General features: G+C 50.5%; 1 protein-coding gene across 16 annotated transcripts in view; it reads right to left on the bottom strand.

The window, feature by feature from the left end:
- Positions 1-6,591: 6,591 nt before the first annotated feature.
- ATP2B2 (ATPase plasma membrane Ca2+ transporting 2) overlaps positions 6,592-14,939 on the bottom strand; it is a 119,629-nt gene continuing 111,281 nt past the window's right edge. For 12 of the 16 annotated variants that reach the window (XM_087824639.1, XM_087824638.1, XM_087824640.1 and 9 more), the window contains one exon: positions 6,592-6,903. In XM_087824639.1, coding sequence (XP_087680765.1) covers positions 6,592-6,903 — 312 coding nt within the window. Of the gene's footprint in view, positions 6,904-9,899; positions 9,955-13,949; positions 14,126-14,939 lie in introns of all 16 variants that reach the window. The other 4 variants (XM_087824635.1, XM_087824636.1, XM_087824637.1 and 1 more) reach the window with 4 other exon arrangements.

Raw genomic sequence — 14,939 nt, 5'->3', positions numbered from 1 at the left:
TGGTTTCCCACAAGCACACTGAGAATGCTGCACTCTGGACAGAGCCTGGGGCTCCCCTCAGGTCTAGCAGCAGAGAGGCAGGGCCCTTCTTGGCAAGGAGTTTAGTGACTTAGGGTGGAGCCTAGGCACCCCTTGGTAAGTCACACTCAGTTTCTTGTCCTATAACCCTAGCTGGAGATGGTCACTACTGGAGGGGAGATGTTAAGTCTCAGAAAGTGTGGAAGAACCCAGCTCATGTGGCTCGGCGGTTTAGAGTTGACTTATGAACCAGGAGGTCATGGTTCTATTCAGGTCAGGGCACATGCCCCAGTTGTGGGGTTGCGGGCTCCATCCCCAGTAGGGGGCGTCCAGAAGCCAATGGATCAATGACTCATCATTGATGTTTCTCTCTCTCCCTCTTCTCTCTCTGAAATCAATAAAAACATATTTTTTTAAAGAAAGAAAGAAAGTGTGAAAGACCCAGACCATTAAGGAGTTTGGAAAGGGCCCAGGGGAGCGGGTTTTACAGAATTCAGGGCTGGGCCTCTAGGCAGCAACCCACCCTCTCACCCCCACCCCAGCTTTCAAGACTCCTCATTTCTGCCTGGCTGGGCGTGGCTCAGTAGTTGAGCATTGACCTAGGATCGAGGTTCGATTCCCAGTCAGGGCACATGCCCTGGTTGCGGGCACGATCCCCAGTCGAGGACGTGCAGGAGGCAGCCGATCAATGACTTTCTCATCATTGATGTTTCAACTCTCTCTCTCGCCCTTCCTCGCTCTGAAAGCAATAAAGCTATGTTAAAAAAAAAAAAGAGTCTTCATTTCTCTTTATTTTCCTCTAATGGAGAAATACTGCAGGGGTGTGAGGGGGTAGTGCTTAAGGTGGAGAAGGGAACAAAGGGGGCAGGGCTCTTGGGCTTCCTGTTTTTCAAGGGACAGGCCCTGGCCTTGGATCTGTACTTGTTGCACCACTGATCCTCTGGGTGATAAGGTCATATCCTTCCCTCTGAACCTTGATTTCCTTGAGTGGAAAATGGGAACAATAGCATATTAGATGTAATACAAATATAATGCATGGGGCATAGTTGTTATTAAAAGAATTCCCTGGTGTAGTCGCTGAAGCTGGAGAGATTGGGGATTTAGGACAATCAATGCGACTGTATCTCCTACTTACTTGGTGGGCACACCGTTTCTCTCTCCCAGCTGCTGTCTCCTCTTCTGTTAACTGGGTATTACAATAATACCTCCTTTGAAAGGTGATGTTGGGATTAAATGGACCCTGTGTGTGAAACTGTTTGGAAGTTGAATGGGCCTATGGTGCTTGATCTGGGGATCTGTTCTCCCCGAGAAGAGCCCGAATTTAGTGCATGTGTATGGTGTGTGTATGTGCAACCCTCAACCTTTGGACCAACATTGGGATTTAGGGTGCCAGGATCCCCTCCGTATCCCTCCCAGGAAGGGGCTGCCAACTACATCTTTTGTCCATATCTTCCATTGCCTCACGCTGGTTTATACCAGACCCCACATCAGGCCATTCTTAGCTTTCCCCAGTTTGTGCCCCTGCCTCCCACAGCCTCTGCCCCCTGAATCTCTCTCTTCCTACTCCTCCCTCCTTAAGCCTCTTTACCCAAAGTCTTGCTGTCTGAGACCGTCAGCTGCTCCCCATGGAAGGTTAATGACTCATGGCAGGATAAACTTGTCTCCCTCAAATGGTGGATGTTTGAAAGGTGTGACCTGCTGGAAGGAGAGAGACCACCCACTGAGCTGTGCGCCCTTAGGAAAAGTGCCTTCCCCTCCCAGGGACTCAGTTTCCCCGAGTTCCGATCCACGAGGGCGGGGACCCAGCTGTCTTTCGGAAAAAGGCCTTGTGATGTGTACGGTGTCTGCGTTTCCACGTGTGCATTTATTGTTATTGCTCAGTATAGTGTTGAAAAGGCAGACAAATCCCATTAATTACAAAAAGCACAAGCCAGAGATACAGAGAAATAAAGAGTGTACAATAAGAGCACAGTCACTTCCCAGCCCCGATTGTCCCAGAGCCCCCACAGAGCCTGGGCAGCTTGTGGAAGCTGGAGGCGGCACCATTTCCTCGCTACTCTGTTATAAAATATGTGCACACAAGAGTTAGCAAAGTGCGGCCACCCCCCGAGAGGAAAGGTTCGGAGGGAGAGCACCACAGGCATTACAAAACAGACTTAGGGGGCTGAGAAGGGCAGTCCCAAAGCAGTCTCAAGGACCTTGTTTCTGGTGCAGCGGGTGATGGCTGATTCCCAGGGCCTAGGATCCCCCTCCCCACACCTGGCAAATAGGATCTCTACATCAGATCAGGAGAGCTTGCTTTGGAACTTGGGAAGGACCTGGGGATTTTCTGCTGTTGTCTGATTTAGGCCTTGGCTCTGGAAGACGCAAAAGCCTTCAGGAAATGCACCCTCTCCACTCTGATCTTCCCATGGTGGGGTCTTGGACAGTATGGAGAGAGTTTTGGATGGGAGGTGTGTCACAATGAGCCCAGCTGACAGCCTCCTGTAAGTAGAGCAAGAACAGTAGGGGTAGTCAGGGTGGTGAGAAGGTCCAGGCAAGAAACTGCTGCATCCCAAAGGACATATCACACAGCTGGTGGAAACTTCGAATAAAGAGCGAAAAAAGCAGCTTGGGAAAGGGAGGCAGAAAGAAACATTTCTCCATGAGGGATAATTAGAAATACATACCACTGGGCCATGAATTTAGGTAGCCCCAGGTCTGGGAGAGACCCCTCTTTCTTGTCTGGACCAGGCAGATGAAAGGTCCACCATAGCACAACCAAGGTGGGTGACTTTGGGCCCCAAACTCGGATTCGGGGAGGGGTTGGCGGCCTCTCCTAAGGACACCCTGGCTTAGGGAACAAGTGAGGGTATGAAATGAATATTGGGCTTCCCTTAAGATTCAGGATGTCCTTTTTGTTTCTCCTTACAGGATACTCTATTTAGTGACCCTGAGTGGACAGCACTTACAATGGTAGGAAGATGTTTGCACACAGAATGACAGGGCCCAGTATTTGAGGTGGGTAGAGGACTTGCAAGATTTTAAAGTTTACTGGGAAGAATAGACATGAGAGAGTAACCAGGGAATTTTGTTAAAAAAAGATTGAAGAGTACTTATCCTACCACATAATAAAACATTATACAAAGCAACAATAATTAAAATTGTATGGCTGGTGCCAGATACGACACCCAGAAAGGGACTAGAAGATAAATTCCAGAAACAGACCCAAGTCTATCTCAGCTATCAGTGTGTGGTAAAGGTGACAATTCAACATGGTTGGGGAAAAGAGTGGCTACTCACTAACTGGGATACCCAGGATAAGACATGTCCAGAGACCTCGTACCATTGCAGTCACTGCCATGGGTCTGGTCTCAGAAGCAGGGCAGCCTCCCTCTTGCCAACTCCATGTCTACTTGGGACAAGGGGGCAAGGGGCCATGGTGAGGGGTTGGTGGGAGCAATTAAGGCTGCTTCTGAGTTAGGGAAAGCGCTGCCTGAATTGCAAGGGAACTCCTTGGTTTCCTCCCTGCCCACATCCAAAGGTGGGTGATTCTACAGCCCCAGGGGTCATTGAATGGGCCACCCCTCTGCTCCTCTCTCATTTGTAGGGGGAAAGAAGTTGGTGAGCTTAGGCCTTAGAACTGAATCCTCCTGGAGCCTTTGTCCAGAGGACAGAAAAGAAGCAAAGTGGAAATATATATTTACTATGTTCTGTTTGATGTTGTTTTTTGCCTTTTTTTTTTTAAAACCACAGACATTTCAGAACCACAGTGCAGGTGTAAGAAGAGTCAGCAATTGAAAGCATTGCATAGTATTAAATGAACAGAGACGGTGAGTTCTTTATTTACAATTATTGTCTAGATAAAAAAATTCATAAAAACAGATGAATGGTCATAAATTATTTACCCCCTAATGGGGTGAACTGCCAAACGTACCCCATGCTGCTAGATATAGGACACAGAGTGCAAGCTTTATGTACTACAGTGAGTTTTGACAAACCAATCATTTCCTGTGTGTGTGGGTGTGTGTGCAAGTGTCAGAGTGAGGGTGTGTGCGTGTGTGTGCGTGTGTGTGTGTGTGTGTGTGAGCATCCATCATTCCTGACAAGAAAAGACCAACACTAATGCAGGGCATTCTTGGTAGCTTCCATCTCTCCCTGTTCCCCAAGCTATGTTCCACTTGGAGAAACCCCTCCTGTTTCCCTTGCGTCCTGGTTCCAAATAAACAGGGAGCATGGTGTGCTAGGGCAACTTCCCCCGTGTCACGGAATGAGGTCAGGGACACAAGATTGGAACAAAGAAGTGGGGAGATGGAAAACTTTGAGAAAGGAAACTACAAAACCCCCATGTTCCAAGGCTGCCCCATGTTTTCAGTGTGCAGGTCTTTCCTTTCTTGGCAGGCAGGAGAGCAGTGGGCTGGCTTTTGGTGGTGGTGTATTGGAATCCAATAAGCCTATGTGAGGGCTGGTCACCCCTTTGGGGATGCAGTTTCCTCTGCTGAGTACATTCAAGAGATATTTCTTCACGACATTCAGGCGATGCTCTTGCGCAAAGAAGGTCCTCCTTCCAGGAAGATTTTGTCAGGTGGGATGGGCTGACTTGGGATCCCAAACCCTCAGGTTTCTCCACAGCCATCCAGATGTAGGCCCTCCCAGCTGACTATGGCTCTTTTCCCGAGTGGCTCTCATCTTGTGTGTGGAAGAATTCTCTGGGCCTGGAGAAGGGAAGGGGCCAGGCTGATGCAGAGCAGCTGTGGGAAGGGTCAGGGTGAGGACTGAGTTTCACAAGCGAGGCGGAAGGTGTTTGGTTTTCCTTGAAGCATGGGACGTCATCGATCATGGTATTCAAAATGTCTTTTGCACTGTACAAGTTTATGGAAAAAGATCGTATGCTGAAAAGTCTCAAAGCAAACTTTGTATTAAATACAAAAGTTCTTTTATGAAAAAAGCTGATACCCACAAAGTGCTTAGCAGTTAAGAGGCTGACATACAATTAAATAAGCTCTTATTAAGTGGGATTACTAGTGCTGTAATTGTCTCGAGGGAAAAATAACCTCCTTTTCTCACCTGTGATACTGTAGGGTTTCAGAATGGCTTTCTGTAGGGAAAGCAAGACTTGCTGTTAAAAGGCTACAGTATATATATTGCGACTATAGGAAGACAATTTGGTTTAAAAATCACACTGAATACATCTCAATATACACATCATAAGGTTTGTTCGGATCTAAATAGTGCAGAGAAAAAGGCTATTCTTCTTCAAAAATAAAAATAAAAGCAGCAAGCCATAATGATCCTCATCTGATACGCCAACAGCTCGTATGCTGCAATTAATAATGAAACAAACCTCTGAATTACTAACTAAAAAAAAAAAAAAAAAATCAACACAATAGCATTTATAATATTGCAACACTACCTCGGTCTCTATACAGACAGTGCCACAGAGAACCTCTTTTTGAAATGCTCCTGGTAAACCCAAGCGAGTTTCATTGAGAGAAAAGTCTTCAACAAGTCCTTTGCGAATGTGTCACCCTCGGGGGGGACGGCCACTGGCGCCGCGAGCCGGGAAGCCTTCTCTCTCCTCTCCCTTCGTCTACGGAGCGCGAGCCGGTGTTAAAGCCCTCAGGATGGATACTTGGTGACATCTGGCTCCTGCCTGCGCCTCCTGTGGTAGTGACATTATTGAACGGAAGTAGCAGGCAAAAATCAGAGCATGGCTATTGTAAAACATCAAGGATGCAATCCAGGGAAGTGTCTGTTGGGCTGAGCTGTTTTTACAGCATCTCAGCCACCAGTGTTCTTAAACCATACAAATAGCCAAAGACATTATCTACAGGTTTGTAAACAAATTACATTCTTCTTTTAGGACATAAATAAGTTAAAATAGAGCAATTTAAGCGGAAACAAGGCAACATGCCGGCAAAGAAATTTTATATATCCATGTATATATATTTATATATATATATATATATCTACCTATCTATATGGACGTATACAGCCTTGAATAAGTATACGTTGATATAGATATAAAGAAATGGATATAACCTTGTGAGTGTCTATGAAGTTCTTCGGTTCCATTGGTGCAAATCTACTAGGCGAGTTAAGCTCTGCAACTTCAAAAAGTTGTTAAATTAACCTATACAACTGAGACCATGCTTTGCAAGCATTTCAAAAACTCACAGACCAGTGGATTGGATAGTCTCAGAAAAGAGTCTGTTTGCAGTTCCCGCCTAAGAAAAAAAACCAAAAAACCCTCCCCCAACCCCCAAAACCAAACAAGGGGAGGACTGGAAGTGTACAGTACATTCATGCAGGGACATGGCGGCTGGGCGGGTGCATGGCTGGTCCACGTGTGGGCGGGAGCCCCAGGGGCTTGTTCTGGGAAAACCGCTCACTCCCGCAAGCCCCGAGGGGACCCCGCCCCTTGCCTCAAAGTGAAAAGAGTTCAAACAGCATCGCAGCCAGAAAAAGGGTCTGTTGGGTGGAAATGTCGGTTTTCTCGCCAGTATTTGGTTTCCTGTTGCTCGTTGCTGCTTGAGTGACTTGGGTGCCTGGATGGATGGGTGCCCGGGAGGTGGGTGGCGGTGGGGTCCTCGGCTAAAGCGACGTCTCCAGGCTGTGGATGGGGCTCCCTGGACTTGAAGAGGTAGCTGATTTGCTCGTGTCAGTCGTCAGGTTGATCCCGCTGTCGATGGCGCTGTTGTTTTTGTTGAGCGATGACGGCGGGCTCGAGTTCTGCTTGAGCGCGGCATCTTCTTCCAGGTCGGTGTCGTCGATGAGGGGGATGTGGGGCTGTGAATCTTCGATCCGGAATTCAGGATGAGCCATGAAGTTATGGATGGAGGTTCGAGACTCAGGCTTTTCTAGACCTTCGTAGAGAGAGCTACGGAACGCCTTCACGACGCGGATCTGCAAGGGAAGCACAGGGGTGAGAAGCGGTGCCCTGGTGCGTGTGCACGTGCGTGTGCATGTGTGGGCCAAGCTCTGGGGGGCTTGGAGGAGGGTCAGGTGGGAGAGGGGTTAGGGCACAGCAGGTGGCCGGAATCCACAGTCTCTGGGTGTTATGAGCATGGACAGGAGAGGGAAGGCTGGAAGAGGGGCTCAGGTTATATGCGTCCATGAGGTTTTTAACATTGCTTTGGTTTTGGTCGAAACTACGATATTAGGACAGGAGGAGTCAAGCCCCATCAGAGGTGATGGGAACAGTGGTCAGAGGAAGCACAGTCCACTCCGCAGGCACCCAGACCCAGGGAGAGACTGAGCCCTGTGAACTTTAAAGCAGGGTCCACCATGCGGAAGGGGAATGGGCCAGGTGGGAACGGAATAGGAAGGAGGAGAGGCTATTTTTTAAAAAAATTAATCTTAAAAAAACCACACGCAGTTAAGAAACCATCCCACATGGAACAGATAACATGTCGCAAACAGAAAAGGAACAGAAAGGAGAGACAGATGGATGAACAGGGATGAGAGAAGACACACGAGGGCCAAACAGAGAACAGGAACATCAAACCGGAGGCAGCAAAGCAAACCGAAGCCAACTCAGGGCTTTCTGGGGTGCAGAGCAGAGGCAGCCAGAAAGCACGAAGGAGCCGGCGGGCCGACGACATTCGGGAGCGGGAGCATGCCACGGTGGGGGTCGGGAACCACACAGCACACAGACAGACACACGCTGCACTTGGAAGCCTGGACAATGTGAACGGAGGTCGTTTGTACCCAACGTTTCTTTCCTTCATGCATTTGGGAGGTAAACACTCGAGTATTGACTCAAAGCCCTGGCCAGCCATTGGACTTGGCTTTGGGGTCCCTTATTTCCTGGGGTATTTGATTTATTTGTGCTTTGAAAATACAAAACCAAAAAATGAGGCCAGAATCAGATGGTCAAACCCAGCCCTGGGTGGAACCCTAAGGGGGTGTGGAACTGAGCTCAATCTAGCAAGTTCTTTCATTTTCTGTGTCTCAGCTGGAAACTGTGGTTCTCCGAAGAATGAAGAAGGTGGGGCATTGCATCCTCTGGGCTAGTGGAAAGAGAACTGGCCTTGGAGTCTGAGTCCTGGCTCTGTCACTTCTGGTCCTGTGACAGTGGGTGAGCCACACGCCCTCACTGGCCATCCTCTGTCCTGTCTTGGAGGGTGCAGAGGAACAGGACCCTCACTTTGAAGGGATGGGTCCCTCTGTTGGACTCCCAGGAGCGGGAGCCATAACTGTTATCTCAAGGGACTGAGGGGACTCGGGACAAAGGTGCTTCCTTTTCTTTTCCCAGCCCCCCCTCACAGTGGAGCCAGTGGCGGGGGATTGGGGGTGGGGACAAGGCGGCAGCATTGCCTCCAAGGAGCAGAGCCTCAGCCAAGGGGGTTGTGGTCCTGAGGGGACCCTACTTGGCCTTCTCTGCAGAGCAGTGGCTGCTCCCACACCACAGGCCTGTGAAGGGCAGAGGACAGGACAAGGCCCTCGCAGGCCCAGGATTTGTGGAGCTCTCAGTAAACCCAGGGGCAGCTCGTTGGTGGGGCACAGGTAGAGAAAGCCTGTCCATGAAAATAAATTTTCTTGAAGTCTATGGCTGACAGTTTTAAGTGTTATAGCTCAGGGTTTACTATTTCAGAGGGGAGTCTTCCTAGAGCACATCATATGCTCCTCTGCCTTTTAATTTAGAGTACACAGGGAAGAATTGAACGGTGTCAAGAATCTTTTTGGTCTTGTATAAGATCCCACAGTTTTGATTTTTTAAAAAAAGTTCTTCTCCTTTGGCCCGGCCAGTGTGGCTCAATGGATTGAGCGTTGTCCCATGCACCAAGAGGTGGCTGGTTCCAATCCCAGTCATGGCACACGCCAGGGTTGCAGGCTTGATCCCCACCAGGGGGCGTGCAGGAGGCAGCCGATCGATGGATGTTTCTCTCATCATCGATGTTGCTCTCTCCCTCTCCCTTCCTCTCTCTCTCAAAAGTCAATAAAAATATATTTATAATTTTTTTAAAAAAGTTCCTCTCCTTTGATATCTTTCCCTTGTCTTCTCAAAAGCATCTCTGTCCCTCTCCTTCTATGTGCTGTGGGCTGGGGACTCCAGGGAACCTTGCCTATTGGAATCGTGCTTTAAATAAGAGGCCTCAGGTGCTGAGTGAGGGCCAGCCAGACTCTGTGCATTAGTGCTGGCGCTCCGCGATGGCCATTTGGCTGCCTTGAGATGTCTTTCTCCCTAGTTTTTGTATCTGTGGCTCTGTAGAGGTTATTAAATATTCTGGTCTCCTGATAAGCCATTACACCCTCGATTAAGCGAAAATAACAAAAAAGGTGTTGCAGGCCTCAGTTTTCTTATCTTTAAAATGGGAATATTAATTATCATCGTAGCTGCTCAGTCTAGTGCCCAGAATGTTCTGAGGCAGAACTGTAATAAGATTCCAGCCGGAGCGCCTGGTGGAGGAGGAGGGATGGTGGCAGGACCCTGTCATGTGACTGACAACGCAGAGGGGACGACACACAATGAGATGCAGGCCCCTTACCCTCCCCCTGGCATGGAGACAACAGAAAGAATGAACTGCTCTGGACAAGACTGTGGGGACAAAACTTTTCGGGACACCCCGCCACGGCCATCTCAAGTCTCCACTTCGGTTCTCTCCGCGGCTGAAATGGAAAAAAATATGGGAAGAAAAAAAGCTCTTCCATCTCCCCTTCCTGCCTACCCTGAAGATGGGGTTTGTCGTACGAGCCGCACTGAGCGTGCGGTCGAGGGAAAGAGAGGTTTTAGGCGTTTTGGTTTCATCAGCACAAAGGGAGCGGGAGGGCTCTGAGGAAATGCAGAGGCCCTGGTCTGGGACGGTTCCACATACTCGAATGTTTACCCGGCTTCAAGGAAGCCAAGAGTCTGGGATTGATTCACATTCATTTCAGGCTCAAGGTTAAAGACTCACAACCTCTTTTAATTTCACTCTCTCTTGCTGAACTCTGTGTCCAGGGTTCTCTAGCCCTCTAGGGAAACAAACACATGGAATATTCAGAAAGCAGAGAGGTCTAGGGTCCCCCCTCCCCAGAAGCAAGCCATTTTTCTCGACAACCCAAGGCTGCACTAAACTAGTTACCAACATGCTAACGAGAGGTCCAGCTCTCTTTCCTTCCCTACACCCCCCACCCCCAAGAGATGCACACTCCTTGCCCTAGCCGTCCTCGGAACCCAGAGTCTGAAGGGGAAGTGGGAGTAGGACAGGCCTCTCTAGCAGGGGCAGTGTCCAGACAGTGGCTGGTCCTGGGGGTAGACGTCTGATGCTCGTGGCTTGGTTGGTTTGAAGGAGCAGGACTTTCACTGATGAACACAGAGCCTGCTACAAACTTGCTAAGTACAAAGCGGGCTTGAGATGGGTTAGGAATTGAGGGGAATAGGCAGAGGGGCTGTGCAGCTTGGCCTTAGATCAGAGAGCTGAATGCTGATCTGTCCTTGATCACCAGTGGGAAGGGGCCCTTCTCCCTACCCCTGCCAGCCTGGTGAGATTCAAGCAGAAAACAACTTCCCTGGGCTCTGGACCTCAGAGGATTGGCTCTTTTTTGCCGAATGAGGCTGTGGGTGTGGGTACTGGTTCCAGAAAGGAAATTCAACCTCTGTGGGCTCCAGGTCTGTGGGCTTGTCTGGGGGTGGTAGGAAAAATGAGGGACTCTGCAGTCAGATCTCTTGCCACTCGCTTGCTGTGTAATTTTGAGCAAGTCAGTCCACTTCTCTGAGCCTGTGTATTTCTTAATTAAATGGATGTATTGGCAGATCCTCCCTCCTCCTATTTCAGTTGAGGCATTTGTGAACTGGATGTAGGCAACTGCTTGGGAAGATGTGAGTGGGGCTCAAGTATAAGGCATTAGGGGTGTGTTATTAAGTTTCTGGGGGGGGTGGGGGGAAACAAACTCATTTTTGAGTAAGTCAGGAGAGGAAAGCAAGAGAGTAGACCAGAGTTCCCTCCTGAACATTCCAGATGCCAGTCTGATGGGACTGTCCTGACACTGCATACATTTGTTTACCTGGGGCCCTCCATCTCACAGAGGTGCTGGGAGACAGATGTGTGATGTGGTAGGGGACTCCTCACCCCAATGTCATGAGTCAGAACTCAGCCCAAGCATACACTGCCCTGCCCCTGGCCTTTGTAGCCAACTCTTGATAGCCCAGGGGACAGTGGGTGACTCCTGTCAGAGCATGCAGACCCTAGGTGTTTTTGACTCAGCCTGCACACGGCCACCCTTCTCTGCTGGAGAGCCCCCAGGAAGAGGACCCTGTTCAGAGGAGCAGGTGGCAGCTCACGGATTCACCTCGCCCCATCTTACTTCCCAGCTACCTGCTCCACACTTCCCATGGGAAGAAAGCCTTTGGCTTCTGAGGGGACCCTGCCTGGTGACTAGAGGGCCCTCAGAGTCCTGGGAGACCAGAGCATGTGACATTGCTAAAGAAATGATTTCAGCAAAAGAGGAACTAGGGGATATTTATTTAGAGTTTGCATTGTGACTGTGTTGAAACCACAGAGGTTGTGATCCCTTTGGAACCAGTACCCTGGGGGACAGTCAGGCTCTTTTTGAGACCATATGCCCAAGAAAGGAGCCAATAAGGGACCCAGGCTGGATTCTACAATAGAGCGTAGGAATGCAAGATTCTTAAGGAGGCATGATTCTAGGGGAGAGGCAAGGTGGTGGCTGGGGCAGGGAGTTGTGCCTGACCAGCCCCTTTGGGTCACTGAAAGAATGAAGGGTTAAGGCCTACAGGCTTCTTTTCAAAGGCTGTTCCAAAGTTGGGGTCTCTGTGGGATAAAGGGGAATCAATCTGGCCTGGAAGGAGATTGGCTTAGAGATGGGAAGTGAAGAGTAGGCAGAAATGGGCTTTTCTCTGAAGGAGAAGTGCTAAGGACTGCCTGTCCCAGGACCAGCCTTATTGAATGGTTTTATAAATGACAGGAGAAAAGATGAGAATTCACTCGCCAAGGTCTGAGATGACTGAGCTCTTTCTTCTGGACTGTGACTGCCAAGAGGAGGGTGATAAACCAAGGGAAGGCGTTCAAAGGCTGCGGGCAGGAATGCCAGGGAGGCTCTTTTGTGGCCGGTGCAAAGCACACGCTTTGAGAAGGAGACTGAGCCAAGATGGGACAAAGAACCGAGTGTGCACTCAGAAGCTAGACTTCTGGCGGTGAGACCGAGGCAGAGGGGTGCAGGTATCACCGGGAAGGGTGGCAGGAACCAAAGGGGAGGGGAGGCAGGATACCTCATGGAAATGTGACTCTGGACACTGTCTGCTCAAATACTTCGGCACTTCGCCATGGCTGGTTTGGCTCAGTGGTTAGAGTGCTGGCCCTCGGACCGAAGGGTTCCAGGTTCGATTCTAGCCCAGGGCACATACCTCGGTTGCAGGCTCTATCCCTGGCCCAGGTCAGGGTACATGGAGGAGGGAACCAATTGATGTGCCTCTCTTACATCGATGTTTCTCTCTCTCTCTCCCTCTCTCTCTCTCTCTCTCTCTCTCTTTCTCTCTCCCTTCCGTTCTCTCTGAAGAGCAATGGCAAAAATATGCTTGGGTGAAGATTAAAACAAAACAAAACAAAACATCTGCGCTTCACCTTGGCTAGTGTGGCCTCCCCGTTACTGTGGTTTTGTGCTAATGATGAACGAGGAGGGGCTTTTCCACCTTTTCTGCATCCTTCCTGCCATCATGCATTTCTGGCAGGACTGCATCCACTGAAAGGCCGTGGGACATGAGCATATGTCATCAGCAGGCTCTCTGTGGCTTGCAACCCCTGCCGAGGACTCAGATGGCATAGTTCCCACCTAGCACACAGGTCCTCTCCTGCTCAGTTATGGGTGTTCTGTGTTTGGATGGGGGTAGAGGCACCTTATAAAGTACCAAGAGATGAGGTCTGTAGTCTATTCCTCCTCAAAGGAGTCCAAGGGCTGGCTAAGCGAACGCACTGTGGAGATCTGAGAAGATCAGGATAGGGCTCCCCTGCAGTTTGGGAGAGGCTGACTGGAAACAAGGAAAGGAAGGCTGGTGGTAAATAGAGACTTCTTGTTCCCTCTAGGACCTGAAGCCATAGGGATTCAGAAAGATCTAGACAAGGTCAGAGATGAGGGACCCAGGTCAAAAGTGGTGGCGTGAGGAGATGAGTTTGGCAGGAGGGAGATGATGGAGGGGTCAGGCTGTCTCTCAGGGAAGGAGGGCAGGAAGCTCAGGGTTAGACCCAATCCCTCAGTTCTGGCACCCAGCCAAGGCCCGCTGCTTTCTACCTGAAGTAGGCTGAATGAGTTAGGGGCCTCGTCTCTTCTAGGACGGGGTCAGACCTTCAGCATGCAGGGAATACTGTATGTGAGGCAGCTGATGCTGTTAGGTGTGCAAGGAGAGAGGGCAGAGGGTTCCGAACCACTGGGGCTGGGCCGCCAGATTGTGATCTCCTTGGGGATCCAGATTGGCTGTGACCTCTGACCCACAGTGACACCTTTCTTGGCTGGACCGCACTCTGATGGACCGTGACCTCTGAGGGCCTTGACCCATGGTAACCTTTGCCTGACTTTGACTGCAGACTGTAACCTCCTGGCCAACTCTGACCCTTATCCTCGTGAGTGAGGCTTTTTGTGACTGAGTATGACCCTAGACTGGGACACCTTGTGTCTCCCTGGCTGACTGCTCCACTTTGGCTGCTGTGACCTTATAGTGCAGTGGGACATTTAATTACTGAAATCTTCCTGACCAATGATGATCCCTTGACTGACCCAGACTTTTTGGTCACCTGTGACCCTCACGACCCTCTGACTGGTAGTAACCCCTAACTCTGACCCCAGCTGACCCTGCCACCCTATTGCTGGCTATGGTCTTCTGAATAACTGTGGCCCCTCAGTCCCCTGGGCCTAACCATGACTGGCTGCCCCCCATGTCCTTGGTGCCCCAGCCCCTGCCCGCCTGCCCGCCCGGCACTAGCGTCGGTGGTGCCCGAGGCGGTAAGGATTCACACTCACGCCCAGCTGCAGCAGGAGGAAGGCTGGTCGGAGAGGAAAGAGCATTGGACAACGACACGTGACTAGGGCTAGAGAGATTGGCTACGTCCTGGCTCTGGCTGGTGACGGAGGACTGTCTCCGCAGGGCCCCCTGAAAGGAGGCCCCGCTCTTGAAAGTATTGACTACTTCAATCTGCAACGGAGGAGAGAACGAGACAAGTTGCGAGAAGAACGAACACAACAGCTACACGACTGACAGGCGCAATGCCACGAGAACAGCCGCAGCCACGGCAACAATGACAACGTCACCGAAATCAAAACAAAAAGTATCAGACACACTCCGAGGCTCTGAAAGATGTCTGCTCAGTTCTGGCCCATCTGCAGGCCTAGAGTCCCAGGGAGGACACAAGGGCCTGGCCTTTGTTCTGCTCTAGTGGCTCAGGGGCCAGTGGGCTGGGCTGGGGGCTGGGGGCTGGGGGCGGTTAAACATGGTGTTTGGAAGCAAGAGGGGAGCTTAGCCCCACTTGGGGCCAGGCGTGGAGCCTGAGTGGTATGGTGGGGGCTCTGGGTGGACAGATCTTGGCCCAAATCTTGGCTGTGCCACTTACGAGCTAGGTGACTTTGGGCAAGTCACCTCTTTGAGTGTAGTTTCAAGGCAGAGGCACCTACCTGGCAGGGTATTCTGTGAGTGGAAAGCACCTGGCCCATGTTAGTGTTCCCTAAGAGCCAGGCTGGGTAGGCACTTGTGTCCACTCAAGAAACTACAGTCCCGGTGTTCTGCAATCTGCAGACCTCCAAAAGGCTTTGTGGCCAGGTTGGTGACAGCACCAGGGCCATGTGCACCAACAGGCTGGGTGCCAAGTTCTTGCCAGGGAGGAGAGCCCAGGCTGCATCAGGTGGCAATGGGTCTGAAACCTGATTCTGTCTCCACCCCAGCTCTTGGAAAGGGCTGTCTTCTGAACCCCAGTCACCTCTAAAACTGGAGGAGGCATACCTACCTCTCAGGG

This window comes from Miniopterus natalensis, chromosome 15 (assembly GCF_054644295.1).
Source record: "Miniopterus natalensis isolate mMinNat1 chromosome 15, mMinNat1.hap1, whole genome shotgun sequence".
NCBI lineage: Eukaryota > Metazoa > Chordata > Mammalia > Chiroptera > Miniopteridae > Miniopterus > Miniopterus natalensis.
Note: the sequence above shows the minus strand (reverse complement) of the source record. Positions and strands in the feature narration are given on the sequence as shown.